At 37.8% G+C, this 14,957-nt stretch overlaps 1 protein-coding gene across 4 annotated transcripts in view; it reads left to right on the top strand.

The window, feature by feature from the left end:
• KIF16B (kinesin family member 16B) overlaps window positions 1-14,957 on the top strand; it is a 134,127-nt gene that overhangs the window by 74,663 nt on the left and 44,507 nt on the right. For all 4 annotated transcript variants that reach the window (XM_050972409.1, XM_050972408.1, XM_050972407.1 and 1 more), the window contains 4 exons: window positions 271-1,626; window positions 7,345-7,503; window positions 8,288-8,393; window positions 8,904-8,954. In XM_050972409.1, the coding sequence (XP_050828366.1) occupies window positions 271-1,626; window positions 7,345-7,503; window positions 8,288-8,393; window positions 8,904-8,954 (1,672 nt within the window). The remainder of the gene's footprint in view (window positions 1-270; window positions 1,627-7,344; window positions 7,504-8,287; window positions 8,394-8,903; window positions 8,955-14,957) is intronic.

The raw sequence follows: 14,957 nt of genomic DNA, 5'->3' as shown, positions 1-14,957 counted from the left end.
ATTTGATTTGACAGAACTAATACAGTCTAATTTTTCAATAACATAAGTCCTATATAATGTCTTCATATAACTTTATATATCCACAGCTTTTTACACTGACACAAGACTAAATGAATGTCTTTTTTATTTGTCTCACGCACTGAATAATTTCCAAGCAATGAAGGATCTTAACCTGTAGCAAAACAAAACCATTAAAAAAAATAAATGGTTATAAATAGCCAAAAATCTTAGTCCAAACCTTTTTAACTTCATGTAAATGTTTTACTGTAGGAAACAAATAGAAGAGATGGAAGAGAAACAAAAATCTGACAAGGCAGAACTGGTAAGAATGCAGCAAGAAGTAGAATCGCAGCGCAAAGAGACAGAAATAGTTCAGCTGCAAATCCGAAAACAGGAGGAGAGTCTGAAACGAAGAAGTGTTCACATTGAAAGCAGGTTAAAGGATTTGCTAGCTGAAAAAGAAAAATTTGAAGAGGAGAGATTGAGGGAACAACAGGAGATAGAGCTTCAAAAGAAAAAGCAGCAGGAAGAAATTTTTGCCCGGGTCAAAGAGGAGTTGCAGCGACTCCAAGAACTGAATCATAATGAAAAAGTAGAGAAAATGCAGATTTTTCGTGAACTAGAAAAACTGAAAAAGGAAAAAGATGAGCAGTATCTTAAGCTGGAAACAGAGAAAAAGAGACTTGAAGAACAGGAAAGAGAACAGGTGATGCTGGTGGCTCACCTGGAGGAACAGCTTCGAGAGAAGCAGGTCATGATAGAGCTCCTGAAGAGAGGGGATGTGCAAAGACTAGAAGAAGAGAGAAGAAATCTTGAAGAGATCAGAGAATCTCTTTTAAAAGTCAAGGAAGCCCGATCTGAAGGTGATGAAAACCATGAAGAATTAGAAAAAGCACAGCATGATTTTGTAGAGTTTAAAAGGAAACAGCTGGAACAGCTGGCTATTTTGGAAAAAGATTTAATTCAACAAATGGATCACCTAGAAAAGGAAATAGCAGATGAAGAAAGAGCTCTGGAGCACTTAAAATTTGCACATGAAGAACCTTTAAATCTCAAGAGAGATGATGAAAACTTTATGGATGCCATACTCAAGGCTGAAGAAGCTGACAAGATAAAGCCAGTGGAATACAGGCTCCAATCTAAAATACGCCAGCTGGAGTACCTGAAGAGTAATCATTTGCCAGCTCTGCTGGAGGAAAAACAAAGAGCTTCTGAAGTCCTTGACAGGGGCTTGTTGGGGTTAGATAATACTCTCTATCAAATAGAGAAAGAAATAGAAGAAAAAGAAGAGCAGCTTGCCCAGTACAGGGCTAGCACAAATCAGCTGCAGCAGCTACAAGAGACCTTTGAGTTTGCTGCCAATGTCGCCCGGCAGGAAGGAAAGGTTCGGAAAAAGGAAAAAGAAATCCTTGAATCAAGAGAAAAGCAGCAGAGAGAGGCACTGGAGCAAGCTGTTGCTAAGTTAGAAAGGAGGCATTCTGCTTTGCAGCGTCGTTCCACCATAGACTTTGAAATTGAGGAGCAGAAACAGAAGCTGGCCACCTTGAACCACAGCTGTGGTGAACAGGCAGGGCTGCAGGCAAGTCTGGAAGCTGAACAGAAAGCTCTTGAGCAAGACCGAGAACGGTGAGTGCTGCAGCACCTTCCATTTATCAGAACCTGTCCACAAAAGGGGAATTGTGGCATTCACATTCTCTGAAAAATCCCTTAGCCCAGGATTTTTCTCCTGGGAAGCTGAGAAGCCTCAGAGAAAAAGGAAAGCAATAATTATCTCATTTGCTTCTCCTGTGTTTTGCTCCTTTGGAATATGTTTGGAGATTGTTTACCCATAGGTGATTGTTTCATTGGTTTCATGTGACTTCTTTTGGCTCCACGGCCAATCAGTGCCAAGCTGTATTGGGACTCTATACAGAGTCACAAGTTTTCATTGTTATCCTTTTAGCACTCAGTAAGTAACCTTTCTATTTTCTATAGTATAGTATAGTATTTTTTAATATAATCTAGTATGATAAAATAATAAATTAGCCTTCTGAGAGCATGGAATCAGATTCATCATTCCTTTCTGCCATGGGACACCCCACAAATACAATAGGAAATAATTTTATACCTTGGATGTTGAGAGCACAACTTGTTCAGTGTCCCAGTACTTGAGTTTCTTCGTGAGTTTCAAGCAGTTTACCCAGAATTGAAACTCTGCTGCTTTTTAAAGGATTTTTACTCACTTATTAAGTTCTGGTATGTTTGGATACTTATCCCATCCTCAGCAGGATATTATTTGCATTAGCCATCATAGCACTTACATTGTTTTACCTATGTAGAAAGCTCAGACATCCTTTTGTTCTTTGCTTACAGGAAATGCATCATTGAGTAACTTTTTTCTTTAAAATTCTTTCTGTATAACATTTTATTTTCTTTATTAGTAACAAGTTAGATGTTTGTTCAAGATTTGGAGACTGTTACAGTAAGCCTACCAACTGTCCCTCTCAGCTGGTGATATACTGAACCCTTCTGGTGTTAAAAGTAAATGGGGGTAAATGTTTAATTTTTTAATAGCCCTGGTTTCAAGGCTTAATAAAAATAAGCTATGTCCATGTAAAATTTGATGTTGCTTTTTAAGCTTTTTGGAAAATATACAGAGGCTTTAATACTGCCCAGTGTGGTGACAGTCCCTTTTAGGCACAGAAGCAGTGTCATCAGTTATACTCAAGATATCTTGTAGCCTAACATTTATCCTGAGTGTGGGAAGCTCAGAGAAAACTCAGTCAGGTAGGGATGGATCTTTCTCTGTTGAAGAAGAGGAAGAAATATTTTGCGGGTTTTTTGACCTGAGCAAAAATTTACTAAGATTAATGTGTTCAATCCCTGCAGTATGGAAAACATGCAGAATTGCCATTTTAAAATGTACTACCTGATTTGCTTGTACTGGAGCTTTAAAACCTGTGACTGTCAGTGAAAAAATGATGTGGTTTTTTCCTGAGGTAGCATTTTTCATCTGTTTTTTAAATATTTCACTAATTTATCTGAGTAGTTTTTCATAAGTCCTTCAAACAGATGTGGAAAAAAACACCTAAAAGAAGAAACTTGCCTGTAGCCAGATTGAAGGGCTCTTCTGTATTCCATTCCTTTTAAACCATTATCAGAAGAGTTCCTTTATATAGACTGTGTAGAGGTCACTTTTTCAGCATTTATAGCTACAGTTTTTGGCTTTTAGTTAAGCATTTTCAATACTGATTCATCATTTTGTGAAAATTGCCATTATTTTCCATAATTGTCATGAACATAAAATCTCATTTTCTACACTAAGCATCTCACATGACTAAAGTGAGCTGTAGACAACTGGAGGTTCCCCAAAAATAGGGTTGTGTGATAAGTGAAAAAATATGTTGTTAGCCAGAAAACCGAGGTTTGGAGAAGATACCAAGGAAGTAAAAAGATCTTTTTTTTTTCCTCTTTTGTTTTTCCTTGTTTACTTCAAAATCCTCTTGCACAGGCTAAATAAAACTTTGAAGTCTTTCAGTGAATAGCCCATGGGCCTGAATAATTCAATTCAGTATGTTTTTGTGAATGTTGAGGCAAGAAAAAGATCTAAAGATACATGAGAGTATGTTAAACATTTCAGGCTATTTACTGCTCTTGTGTTTGAGTTTGCATTTCACAGTATATGATGCCATAGTAAGCATAAGAATAAAAATAAGAAATACATATTTCTTTTTGTTTATCTAGATCCCATTATGTAATGATGTGCTCTGGTTCAGATCAGTGTTAACTATCTGAAAATGTTTAAATGAAATAATAATTTCAAGTGCTAGATAAGTGTAAGTCCATCATAATTAGATACAATGTTTTTATTTGTTTGAATCATATGGAAGCTCGAAATTCTTTAACTGACAAGTGTCTTGGTTTGAGATAACTCATTTAGAGCATTCTACTTTAAATTATCTCCTTTAAAAGTTCCAACAATCCCTTTCCACCTTTAAGATATTAATACCAATAGCAGTGTCTTGGTTTGGAAAGACAGGAGTCTGCTAAGGAAGGCAGGAGCCTCCCCTGAAATGGAGAATGTGAACCCCCCCCACCTCCAAATTGCTATAAATTTTAAATTATGGGGCAAAAATTATGGGAGCAGGAAATAAGAGTTCTTTAATAGGGAAGAAAATAAAAGAATTAAATAAACAATGCAGTAAACCAAAACAACACTGACAGAGTCAGAACCCAACCTGACACCCTGTGGGTCAGGGTGTTGGTAGCAGCCCAATTGGAATTGTGGCTGCAGCCCTCCTGGAGTGTCAGGTGTGGTTCTGCTGGAGCAGGGATCCTGTAGAAAAGGGTGTAGTCTTCCTCTGAGGATCCAGTGGAAGAAGAGGCAGCTGCTGTTGCTCTGGGAAATCCAGTGGAGAAGCTGTGCAGGTGTTCCAGGACCTCCAGATTATATCTGGGTAGGAATGCTTGGCTCCTCCCTGTGGGCTCACAGCTCCCAATGGGATGCTGTAGTTCTTATCAGCCCTGCAGTGACATTCAATGGCCTCTTATCAGCTGGTGTCTCCTTGGAAGGGAGGAGTGGGTGTGGAAGAAATAAGGACAGCTGCCCACTTAATAGAAGACAACTGCCATACAGATGGCAAATGGAATCTATCTTGCCTTGCAATCTAGGACATAGCAGAAAGTGAAAAAGCATTAGTTTATGAAGAAAAAGAATGCCAATAGGCAGGGGGAGAAAAAAAGAAAATAACTGCTAGATAGCAACCTGCTAAACCTCAGCACTGCAGTGAAACAAAAGGCTGGCCCAAAATACCTGTCCCAGTAGGGACCTGCTGGGATGGCTTTGGGCTATGCAAGACACAGTGACAAGGTTTGCCCTTTCCTCTCTGGTCTCACTCCCCATTTCAGTTCCTGACGTGGCACCATGGGAACATCCCTTGGGAAGCAGGATCATCCTACAAGTGCTGCAGGAATTGTCTGCAGGCTCCTGCAGTGCCTCGTGCTGCTCCCTTGCCAGAGGTACCACAGGCCAGGGGGGAACATCTGGGCTGCTGTGCCTGGCTCTGGGGCTCCCTGTTCTGGGCAATGAGGAGGGGCTGGAGAGGCTCTGCAGGACTGACAGGATGGACTTTGGGGCTGGGAGGAGAAGCTGAGGGACCTGGACTTGTGAAGAGGAGGCTCAGGGCTCTTCCTGCACTACTCCAAGGGTGGTTTCAGAGCATCACAGAATAAGCAAGGTTGGAACAGGCCATGGAGATCATCAAGTCCAACCTGTGCCCTGACACCACCTTGTCTCCCCTGGGCCTCCTCTTCTCCAGGATAAACAGCCCCAGATCAGATCCGCTGGGGAAGGCAGGAACCTCACAGAGCAGTTCCAGCAGCAGGTGAAGAGCTTCCCCACAGCAAGGCACAGGAGGGCAGGCATGGCAGCTGGACTGAAGGCACTGAATGTGTCCTCTCCAAGGCTCAGTGTTGGTTAGCAGCAGCTTGGGCTGGAGCAGGGCAGCTCTGTTTCACTTCTACCAGTGGGATGTGCTCTGGTTTCCGTACAAGTGGCTGCAGAATTTGTTCTCAAGGCGGCTCAGACGTTGCTACTGCAGTTTCTCTGATCCGAGAAGAAAAAAAACAAACCAAAAAAGAAAGAAAAGGCTTTGCCTAAGCTGAGACCAAGCAGTCAGCAAAGCAAATACCATGCTGTGAAAAGCTGTGAAAAAACTTAGGTGGGGAACTTTTAAAAATGCTTGCACCCCTGATTCCACCAGACACTCAAGGTCTGTGGCTTCAGGATCTTAAAAGACACAGTTTTTGGCCACAGATAATTAATTATGTATAATTAATATCCATAATTATCACTCCAAGACAACAGGGATTACTCCCAAAAAGAGAATTTGAGGCTAAGTGGGCTATATACCTACATTTGGCTTTACTGGCAGAGGTTTGGGGCACTAGAATGAACATAAAGCAGCTTTAGAGTCATCTTTGAGGCAAGTGGCAGGGCACAGCTCTGTGTGCTCACTGCTGGATGCATCCACAAGGCTGACTAAGTTTGTAGCTAAATAAGTAATGTCTTCTCATAGTAGGATGTTTACAAACCAAGAGCTAAGCTTTGTTCCTTTAATGTAAATCTGATTTTTGTAGTTAAATTGATTTTCCATGGATGCAAACACTTTCCCATATACATAAACCATCTTTCATCCACTTACCCTCAGGACACAAGATTGTTTTGCTGCTAATCAAAAGAAATAGATGTCTTCTGGCAGTGCTGCAAAAAGCACTCTAAAACTGAAGTAACAATTCAGCCTATGCCTCAGCATTCATCATCTCTCTAATTTTCTCACTTAACCCCCAGGATGGAATATAGAACTACACTTCAGTTTAGATATATACAATTGTACCAGAAGTGGTAGAATCCCAGGTTTGCATAGTTTCTCCTGTTTTAGCAAGAACTTATTTTCTTTTATTATTTGATTTCTAAGTAACCTCTAGAAAAACAATTACTTTCAGAGACAAAACTTGTAATGAAAATGGGGAAGATTATTACTGTGTTACTAATCTAATCTCAGCTACTTTACAAGTGAAAAGGATGTTCTAAAGATTACTTTGTTATAATATGATGAATATTGCAATATGTGCTTCTTATTTCAAACAAAATGCCTTAGGCATTTTTAGTCAGAAACACAGTTCCCAATTTTACATATTGTATTCTCTGCATAAATCTGGGTGGAACTGAATTTATTTGTTAAAGAAAGCAAGGAGTGTCAAAAGATTATTTCTTAGCTGTAAATATACAATAAATACTATATGTTTATTTTGTTAGTGAATTTTCAAAAACATATATACAGATGGAACAACTGGAAAATGTACATGTGTAGTACACAATTAAAGATTTTCCTATAGAGAAGTTTTGCCACATCAGTGTTTTGGGTTTTCTTTGGGGTTTTTTTGTATTAGTGCCGTATTTTTAATTTTTCATTTTTCCCCTTTCGTTTCTTCATTTAGTTTTACAATGGAAGGTAATAACTGAGGTCATTGATAGAGTTCTGTCAAAAGGAGAATTTATTCATGTGGTTCTAATAGAAAGGTTAGGTTTTAGGAGTTAATATTTAATGTACTGATTTAGATACCTCTTGTGATGGAAGTTATTGAAGTTGTTTTATTTGACTTAATACTACTCTTGGATTGTGATTTTGAGCTGTCTCTATTATCTAAATGTGCTAAAGAACAATTATGATTTTTAAATCTTCATAAGTATTATTATCTACAATCTTATGTACATGTATACCAGTGTAGGTGCATTGCTTCCCATCAGACCTATTCAAATCAACTCCAAACCAAAGCAAATTACATGTTATGATATTTTTGTAGCCTGGACCAGGAAATTCAGCAGCTGAAGCAAAAAATATATGAGGGTGATGGAGCTCAGAAAGGAAACCATGGAATATTAGATGAGAGACTCTCCCACAGCACTTCCCCTGCCAGCCCAACAAAGGCACAGACACCTGCTGCCCCACTGGTTGATGATAGGTAGGTAACCTGCATTCCTGAAATGGAATGCAAACAATAGCTTCAGAAAGTAAACATTTTGAAAGACCATTCTGCCAGGCTTGAATTTGATTTAAATATTGTGAATGTACTGGAAGACTGGTCTAGAAATAAAATTGATGTTCTGCTGTAAGTAGCCAATAGCCTCAGCTGTTGCTCCTGAGCAGTTTGTTTTGGAATAAAGGGTTGGGAAACTGTAGGTTGAAAGGTATTTAAATTTTGAGTTTACAGTTACTTGTCTGTATGGTTTTGCTTCATATATGCTTAAGGCAACAAAGTAAAATTTAATTGCCTTAAACTTTTTTTAATAGGACAGCTGCCTGGCATCACTAAAATCTTTAATTTCCCTTGTTATGCTTACACATATGCAGTTGGTTGTGTCAGCTCTTGGAACATTCCTTCTGTCTGAAGACCAAACCTTTGCCAGTCCAAGTTGCTGATATTGCAGCAGCAGTGAAGGCAAGCTGTTAAGTTAGTGAAGATGCAACCCCAGCCTTCTTTCTTCTTCATCACTTGTACCCTCTCTGCCTCTTGTGTGCTGCACTCATAGCAGTGGCTGACCCTGTGCTCTAGTAATTTGTTTAATTAATAACAATTTTTAACCTTTACTGGTTAGATGAACACTCAGTCTAACATTAAGCCTGCCAATTAAGAGCTGTGCAGTACTTAGGGTTAAAAGTATTTCAAAGAGCCTTTTAGTCTGTCTTGATTTTTATGTAAAAATACATTATTTTTCCATACACACACACTTTTTTGTGTCTTAAAGGATAAATGCCTTTATTGAACAAGAAGTGCAGAGAAGGCTCCAGAATATTCATCATAAAGCTGAGGATAATCATATTAGTGCATCCTGGTCTGCAGAAAGTTTCAAGGTGAGTAGAAATGGATGGGAGATCCTGACCTTCAATGGATGATGTCTAACCACTGATTTAGTTTTGTTGTTCATAATTTCCATGTTTTTTTGTATTTAATTACTCTTAAGTTACCAAAAAAATTTTAAAAATGTAAACAGTAAATGAGGTCTGATATATGTTTTTAAATTTTAATCATATATTTATTTCCAGTGGCCTTTTTATGTTGTATTCTGGGGTTTTTTTTGGCAGGAGTTTGCAAATAAAATTTTCAGTTTATGTCAGAAAAGATTTAACTGATGAAAATGAAGGTTCTTCTGGATGGAATTTCATACTTACAAACAAATGCCTATTCAAAAACTGGTAATATAATTGATCCAAAAGTTGGTTGATTGACTTCTAAGCCAGTTGTTTAATAAATATTGATTGTTATTTTTGTCTATTATAATGTCTCTTCCTCTAATACTTCTGAATTAACTTATAGAAGAAAGGCACTTTCTAATAACCTGCTGTATCTTTTTTTGTGCTTAGGATAACGAGAGGCATAATAACAGCACTATTCAACGCAAGTTGAAGTATGAGGTAGGTCAGCATTAGTCAAAATGGAATGCTTGTCTTAAATTATGGCATGCCCTGTAATTAAATTTCATAATGTTTAGCTGCATAATTAGAATTTTGAATTCACAGCAAGATGGATGGCTAACAGAGATGGTGGTGCATCTTACCAGCTGGAATCAAAGTGATTTTGTTTCACATTGTACCTACCTTTTCCTTGTTTTAAAGGTGTGGTTTTAGGCTGGATCTTTCTTCATTGTTTTGCCATGATGCTGAATTTGGAATATATCCCTTTCATTATTTTTAGAGGAGAAAGGTGTTTAATGAGCGTTAAATTAAATTTAACTTAAATTTAATTCGTTTAATTCAATGATTGTCTGAATTCAGAATGCATGTAACATTTTTGACTCACAATGAGCTGCTGTAAGGGTGTCTCTAAGGTAGCAAGAAGGACCAGGAAGGCTGTGTGTGTCCTGAAGGATTCATGTATTCATAACTACATGTATTTGTGTTTTTTAAACTGAGGCTTAGATCCCTCCCATCATATTTAGTTGTCTAAGTGCTGCTTGTAACACAGTTACTGTGTTGGTCAGTAAATCCTAGGTACCTTCATGGATTTAAACTGTAACACCTCAAATTTGTACTTCTTTTGACTTTTACACTGATGCTTTTCAGCTTTTTGCACTCTGTGCATGTATGGGGGAAAAAAGTTGAGGGCCTATGAGTTTCTCCATTGCCTGTTGACTTTCCTGGGGTTTTTGAGTAAAGCATATATAAACAAGTGAAATGGCTACTGTACAAAGGAAAGCAGGGGTGGGTTAAAAAGATCACCTGTTTCTTAATCAGATCTCAATCATTCCTGTTTGGTTTTTGAGAGAGAGAGGGAGATTGTACCAATTTTGAATGATTGCATAAATCTAATCAAAATCAATCCTCAGTTAAAGAAATGTTTTGGTCAGAAAATTTTACAAGGAGATTTTTATTTTCTTATTTTGGAATTTTTAACAGGAAATTCAACAGTGGCAGCCACACTATGGCTTTCCATTTCTGTCTAAAGATGGCAATTGTGCTTCAGAGTTGTGTGGAGAAAATGCAGGAGTAAGAAACCATAAGAGATAGAGGGCATACAGAGATGCTGGATTTATTTTCCAGTTCTAGAAGACATTCCTCCCCATCAGAGAAGGCATTTCAGAATGAAGGCATAACTCAGAGCAGGAGAGCTTTGCATGCCATTGTGACATTAGAAGTAGTTTAAGTCACTCTAAAGGTACTAATACTTTGAAGAGTAAGAATGTTCTGTATCAGAATGTTTTATCTACTTCTTTACATAGTTCAGACTTTAAGAATGTGGCTTATTCACTCCACAGGGTTGAAAATTTCAATCATGTTGGTGATAAAGTAATTACTTCTCTAGATTGTGACAGCTCAAGAACTGAATCTGATTGTTCCCACTTCAAGCAGATTTTTTCTGCAGGATCCTTAATGAGTGCTGAATGAGCAAACTGCCTTTACCATATTGTGCCTTCTCTTTTCTCAGTCTAATGTGCATTCTGAAACAGAAGCACAGAAAGATAACAGCCCATTAAAGGCAGTGCAACCAACAGTTGAAGACCAATCTAGTAATTCTCAGCTTCCAACACACAGTACCTCTGGTTTGGTTTCTTTTAATCAATAGCTCCTTGTTTTGATGCAAGACCAGAACATGCTTCCAGTTTGGGATATTTTTTTCAGTCAGCTTTCCTGCTTTTACAAAGATACCAGTAGCCAGCTGGTCAGCAGTGCAGTGGTTTCTAAACAGATTAAGGAGTTAGGAAGTTTGTGTGATGCAAGTGAGAGATGTGCCCAAGCAATATCATTAATAAAGAATATGCCATTTATAAGAAACTTGCAAGTAAACGTGTTCCTCAAGTCAGGCATGAATCAAGACACATCCCACTCTAGTGGTGGTGCTAAAGCTCATACTGAAAGTGTCATTCAGCCTGAATCTCCTGTGCAAGAGGCTGTCACAATGAGCATAAGCATGGAGATCTCTGATACCTTTGTGAGAAAACCCCCTGAAGAATTTGCATGCAATGGAAAAAAAAAAAAAAAGAGCTACAAAGCAGTTTAGTGTTAAGACAGAACTTTGTGCATTTTCCTGATGTCTTTTTGAAACTTTAGGTCTATTATCTGGCAAAGGTACTGGAATTTATCATCTGTGCATTACCTCAGGTTTGTGTTAGGGTGAGGAGTTGAAAGGTCTCTGTTGGCAGTTGCAGAAAACTGGACTCAGAACCTGCTTGCTTGCTTTTGTTGGGTTCCATTCTGTCTGTTGTTGTTTTGTCAGCTGAACAAGGCACCTGCCAGAGTTCCTTGGCAGTATTTCATGAGGTTCCTATCAGCACTGTAAAGGAGATTCAAGTTGGCTTTGCTGGACAGAATATTCAACTTCTGTGTTCTGCTGAAGATGATTTACTCGCCATGTTATATTTACCTATAACAAACACTTCACTCAAAGAATTTGCAGTGACATAATGAGAAGTTTGATTGTTTGGATGATGATGTTTATTTAAATCAGCAGCTCTTGAAAGACTATTTGATGCAGATTTCACTGGGCTGGATTTCAGATATAAATAATTGGTTTTTTCAAATGGAGTACAATTGCCCTGTAAATTTCAAATTGAGTTAGCTGACCTGGTTTACTTACTCTATGAAAGTATGGGAGGTATTAAGCCTTCATTAGGTGACATTCATGTACTGCTGTCTACAGCAGTGAATGTAGACTGTGCTAAGCAGGCTGTGTATAGGAGTCTTTTTCTTACAGCTACTCATATAGGTCTCTTAAAGGAAAATAAAGCCTTTTTTTCTGCACCTAACATTTTGGGTGCTTCATGCCAGTGATCACAATTTGACAGCCTTTGGTTGTACAGTTTGAATGGTATCCATTGAGCAGTTTTGCCAGACAAGGAGAAGTGCACATAAATTGAGCTTGTGTTTTCTAAAAGGAACAAGGTTGGACCTGATTCAGGAATTGTTTCTTCTAAATACTGTGAAAAAGAAAGAAACACTCTGCTGACAGTCATCCCATCAATTCTTCAAAGCACTGTGCATATCCCTTTGGAAATCTGGAAATTAACATTCAGTTCAAGTGAAGAAGCCATTTGGCTAATTATGCATTTGACTAGGTATTGAAATCCAAAAGAGTTTAGATACATTCAAAATAAAAGCCTAATAAATATTGATATAATCCCTTCCCCCCACACACTTTTTTTTTAAATCAATAGAGAAAAGGGACCTTTGAGCTCTAAGGGAATACCACAGACTGTGTAAACACATTAAGCAGTAATAATTATTAATTGAGTGTTTGCATTTTGTTAATCTCTGATATGTTGTACATACAATTCCTTGGGAAAGTGAGGAAATGAAATGCTTCTATGTTATATGGTAGGTGGATGAAAACTGTAATTACGGCTCTGTCTTGTGATTTCCACTTTGGCTGTGTTTTCTAGCTCCTTCCATATACTATCTATCTTCATTAACGTTTCTCTATTCCTCCTTGATTTTCTTTTCCTTAATCTTTCTGATAATCTTTGTTTTTCATGCTCCTCATTTACCTCATGCCCTTGATCTCAATATTTCAAAACATCTGCAGATTTTTTAATCGTGCTTTCACTTTATGCTCTTAATACTACAGATGTTCACAGCTTTTTACATGCAATTTTGGGAATATTAGCATTGACAATTCTCTTCTTCTTCAGAGTTTTACATGTAATGTTTATTGCACTTTCTTATCAAAATTTGTCACAAGTGCAAAAGGAGTTGTGCTTTAAATAGCATTTCAACCTTTGGTGATGCTGCTGTGGTAAGACAGATGTTTTGGGGTCTGCCATCTGTGAGCATGTTTCTCATGCTGCAGCTAGGTAGTTGACAACTGGGGACACTGCCTGACAGATGGAGTGAGTTTAACTCTGTCCATGTAATGTTCTTGGCCTTGCTTTCATCATTCTCTGCTTGCTTACTGATGGGGTCGTTGGTGCTGTGAGATTGCCTCTTTTACAGCCTTTTTATTACTACATCCCCCCAAAAAATGGAGCTATTGGACATTAATAGAATATTTCCATTAGTTGAGGCTTTCCTCTAGCTTAGGACGAGGGGTATTTTACCAGTTAGCCCTGTCAGATGTTCTAATAATAAATAAGCTGTTGTCTCCTATCTTTTGTTTCTTCCCTTGTAAGGGGGCTGAATATCTTTTGAATCCTGTTGCTTGAATATGCCATCTGCCTTGTTTGAGGAAGATGGTTCTTGGCAGAAAAACCAGTGGTATCTAATCTGAAATTCTAAATTCTGTTAGCATATTGCCAAGGAGAGGTGAAATCTACCACACAGAGTTAGACTTCAGTCTCTCTCCTAGCATAAGAACATTTCCCATTTGTTTTTACCATATGTTAGGACATGATAATGTTACTCACATGGGATTTAAAAAGAAATAGCTTACATTGGGTAGGGAAGTTCTGTCTGGAAGGATGAACACTTGTTTGGATAAAGAGTTATGGGGGTTTATTGTTACATTTCTGCTTCCTTAAGGAAGTCCAAAAATGAGCAAAATCTGTCATGTTATTTTGAGGTATTGTGGGTTTTTTTTTAACATGGAATGTGTACACAAATGAGTAGACAGAGTAATATCATCATGCCAATCCTGCTCAGGAGTGGCTCCCTCACTGACATCACTGTGGCATTTCTCCTGGGCCTTGCCCAAAGTCAGCCTTGAGTGGCACTATCTGAGAGAATTGTCTTGATCAAGGCTGTTAAAGGAAATCAATCTCTGAAACCCTGAAACCAATTTCTTTTCTGATTATACTCCAAAGTTAAATGTTGGTGCATTTTGTGTTTCTCAATAACGCTTTTTCTCTTCTATGCTTTTTAAAAAAATCTCACTCAATGAGTACTCTGCACTTGCATGAAAAAGAAGTTCATAGCAGTATATTTTATTCTAATACTTCTACTATTTTTACTGTGTGAAGTAAAAATAAAGATCATTGTTTATGAGTATCAAAGCATTATTTAATGTATTAGGGCACATTTTCCTCAACACTTTGTGTTTGAGATTGTTTTTCTCTCTATTAGCTGTTTGTAATAGTTCTCTGAAAATGACTGTCAATAAATTACACGTTGACAGAGGTGGCTTTAAGAGTGGCTTTATGGTTTTATTGCTATTTTAAAACAGATGATGTTGTTTTCAGGGGAATGAACTTCTTTTCCCCCAAGGAAAGAGCAGCTTACATTTCAGTGCTCCAGAAATGAGTTTTAGCTGAAAAGCTAGTAATGTGGGCAGTAATTACAGAAGAGCAAAATGGACAGGAGACAATATTTCTTGTGAAAATAAAGGTCGCTAAAAATATTTTTCCATTCAAACATAAACTTTTTTAATGGTTTCTTAAAAAATAAAATTTTGTGATAAATGTACTCTAGATTAACTCAGTGAATAAAAATTCACTTTCTTTGTTTTATTAATGCTAATGTTAAGGGAAATTACATTGTCATTCATAATTGACTGGCAATGTAATAACAGCCTCCTCTTCTTGAGAGCCATGATGATGTCAAAAGGCTCTCTGTAACAGGCAGAGGTGTTTATGAATGAGTTGCAAATTCTTCTCCAGCTCCTACACAGTCTTAATGTGTGCTGGAAGTCACCAGGAGTTGCTACAAAGAAGATGAATGTTGAGAATGCAGTTACAGCTCAAGTGATGGATAGCAGTGCTAAATACAAATATATAACATAGTCATAACTGTGAAGTTCTAGTTTTTCAATCTTTTTGGTTGTTAACTTATATTTGTCATGCTGCTGTTATTTTTTTAAGTGCCAGTTCATTAAGGTTTTCAGACCAAATATGTTCAATGGAGCAAGTAGAGGACTTCCTTAAAGGCAGTTTCTCTACTTTTTCACTCTGAATGCTTATGCTGCTTTTGGGCATAGTGGCTGCAAAGCATTAATCTTTTCAGTTGCAAAAATGTTTTCTTTTTGGCATCATTTCAGAGTTACATATTCCATCT

This window comes from Serinus canaria, chromosome 3, assembly GCF_022539315.1.
Source record: "Serinus canaria isolate serCan28SL12 chromosome 3, serCan2020, whole genome shotgun sequence".
NCBI lineage: Eukaryota > Metazoa > Chordata > Aves > Passeriformes > Fringillidae > Serinus > Serinus canaria.
This window is presented reverse-complemented; position numbering and strand designations above follow the sequence as displayed.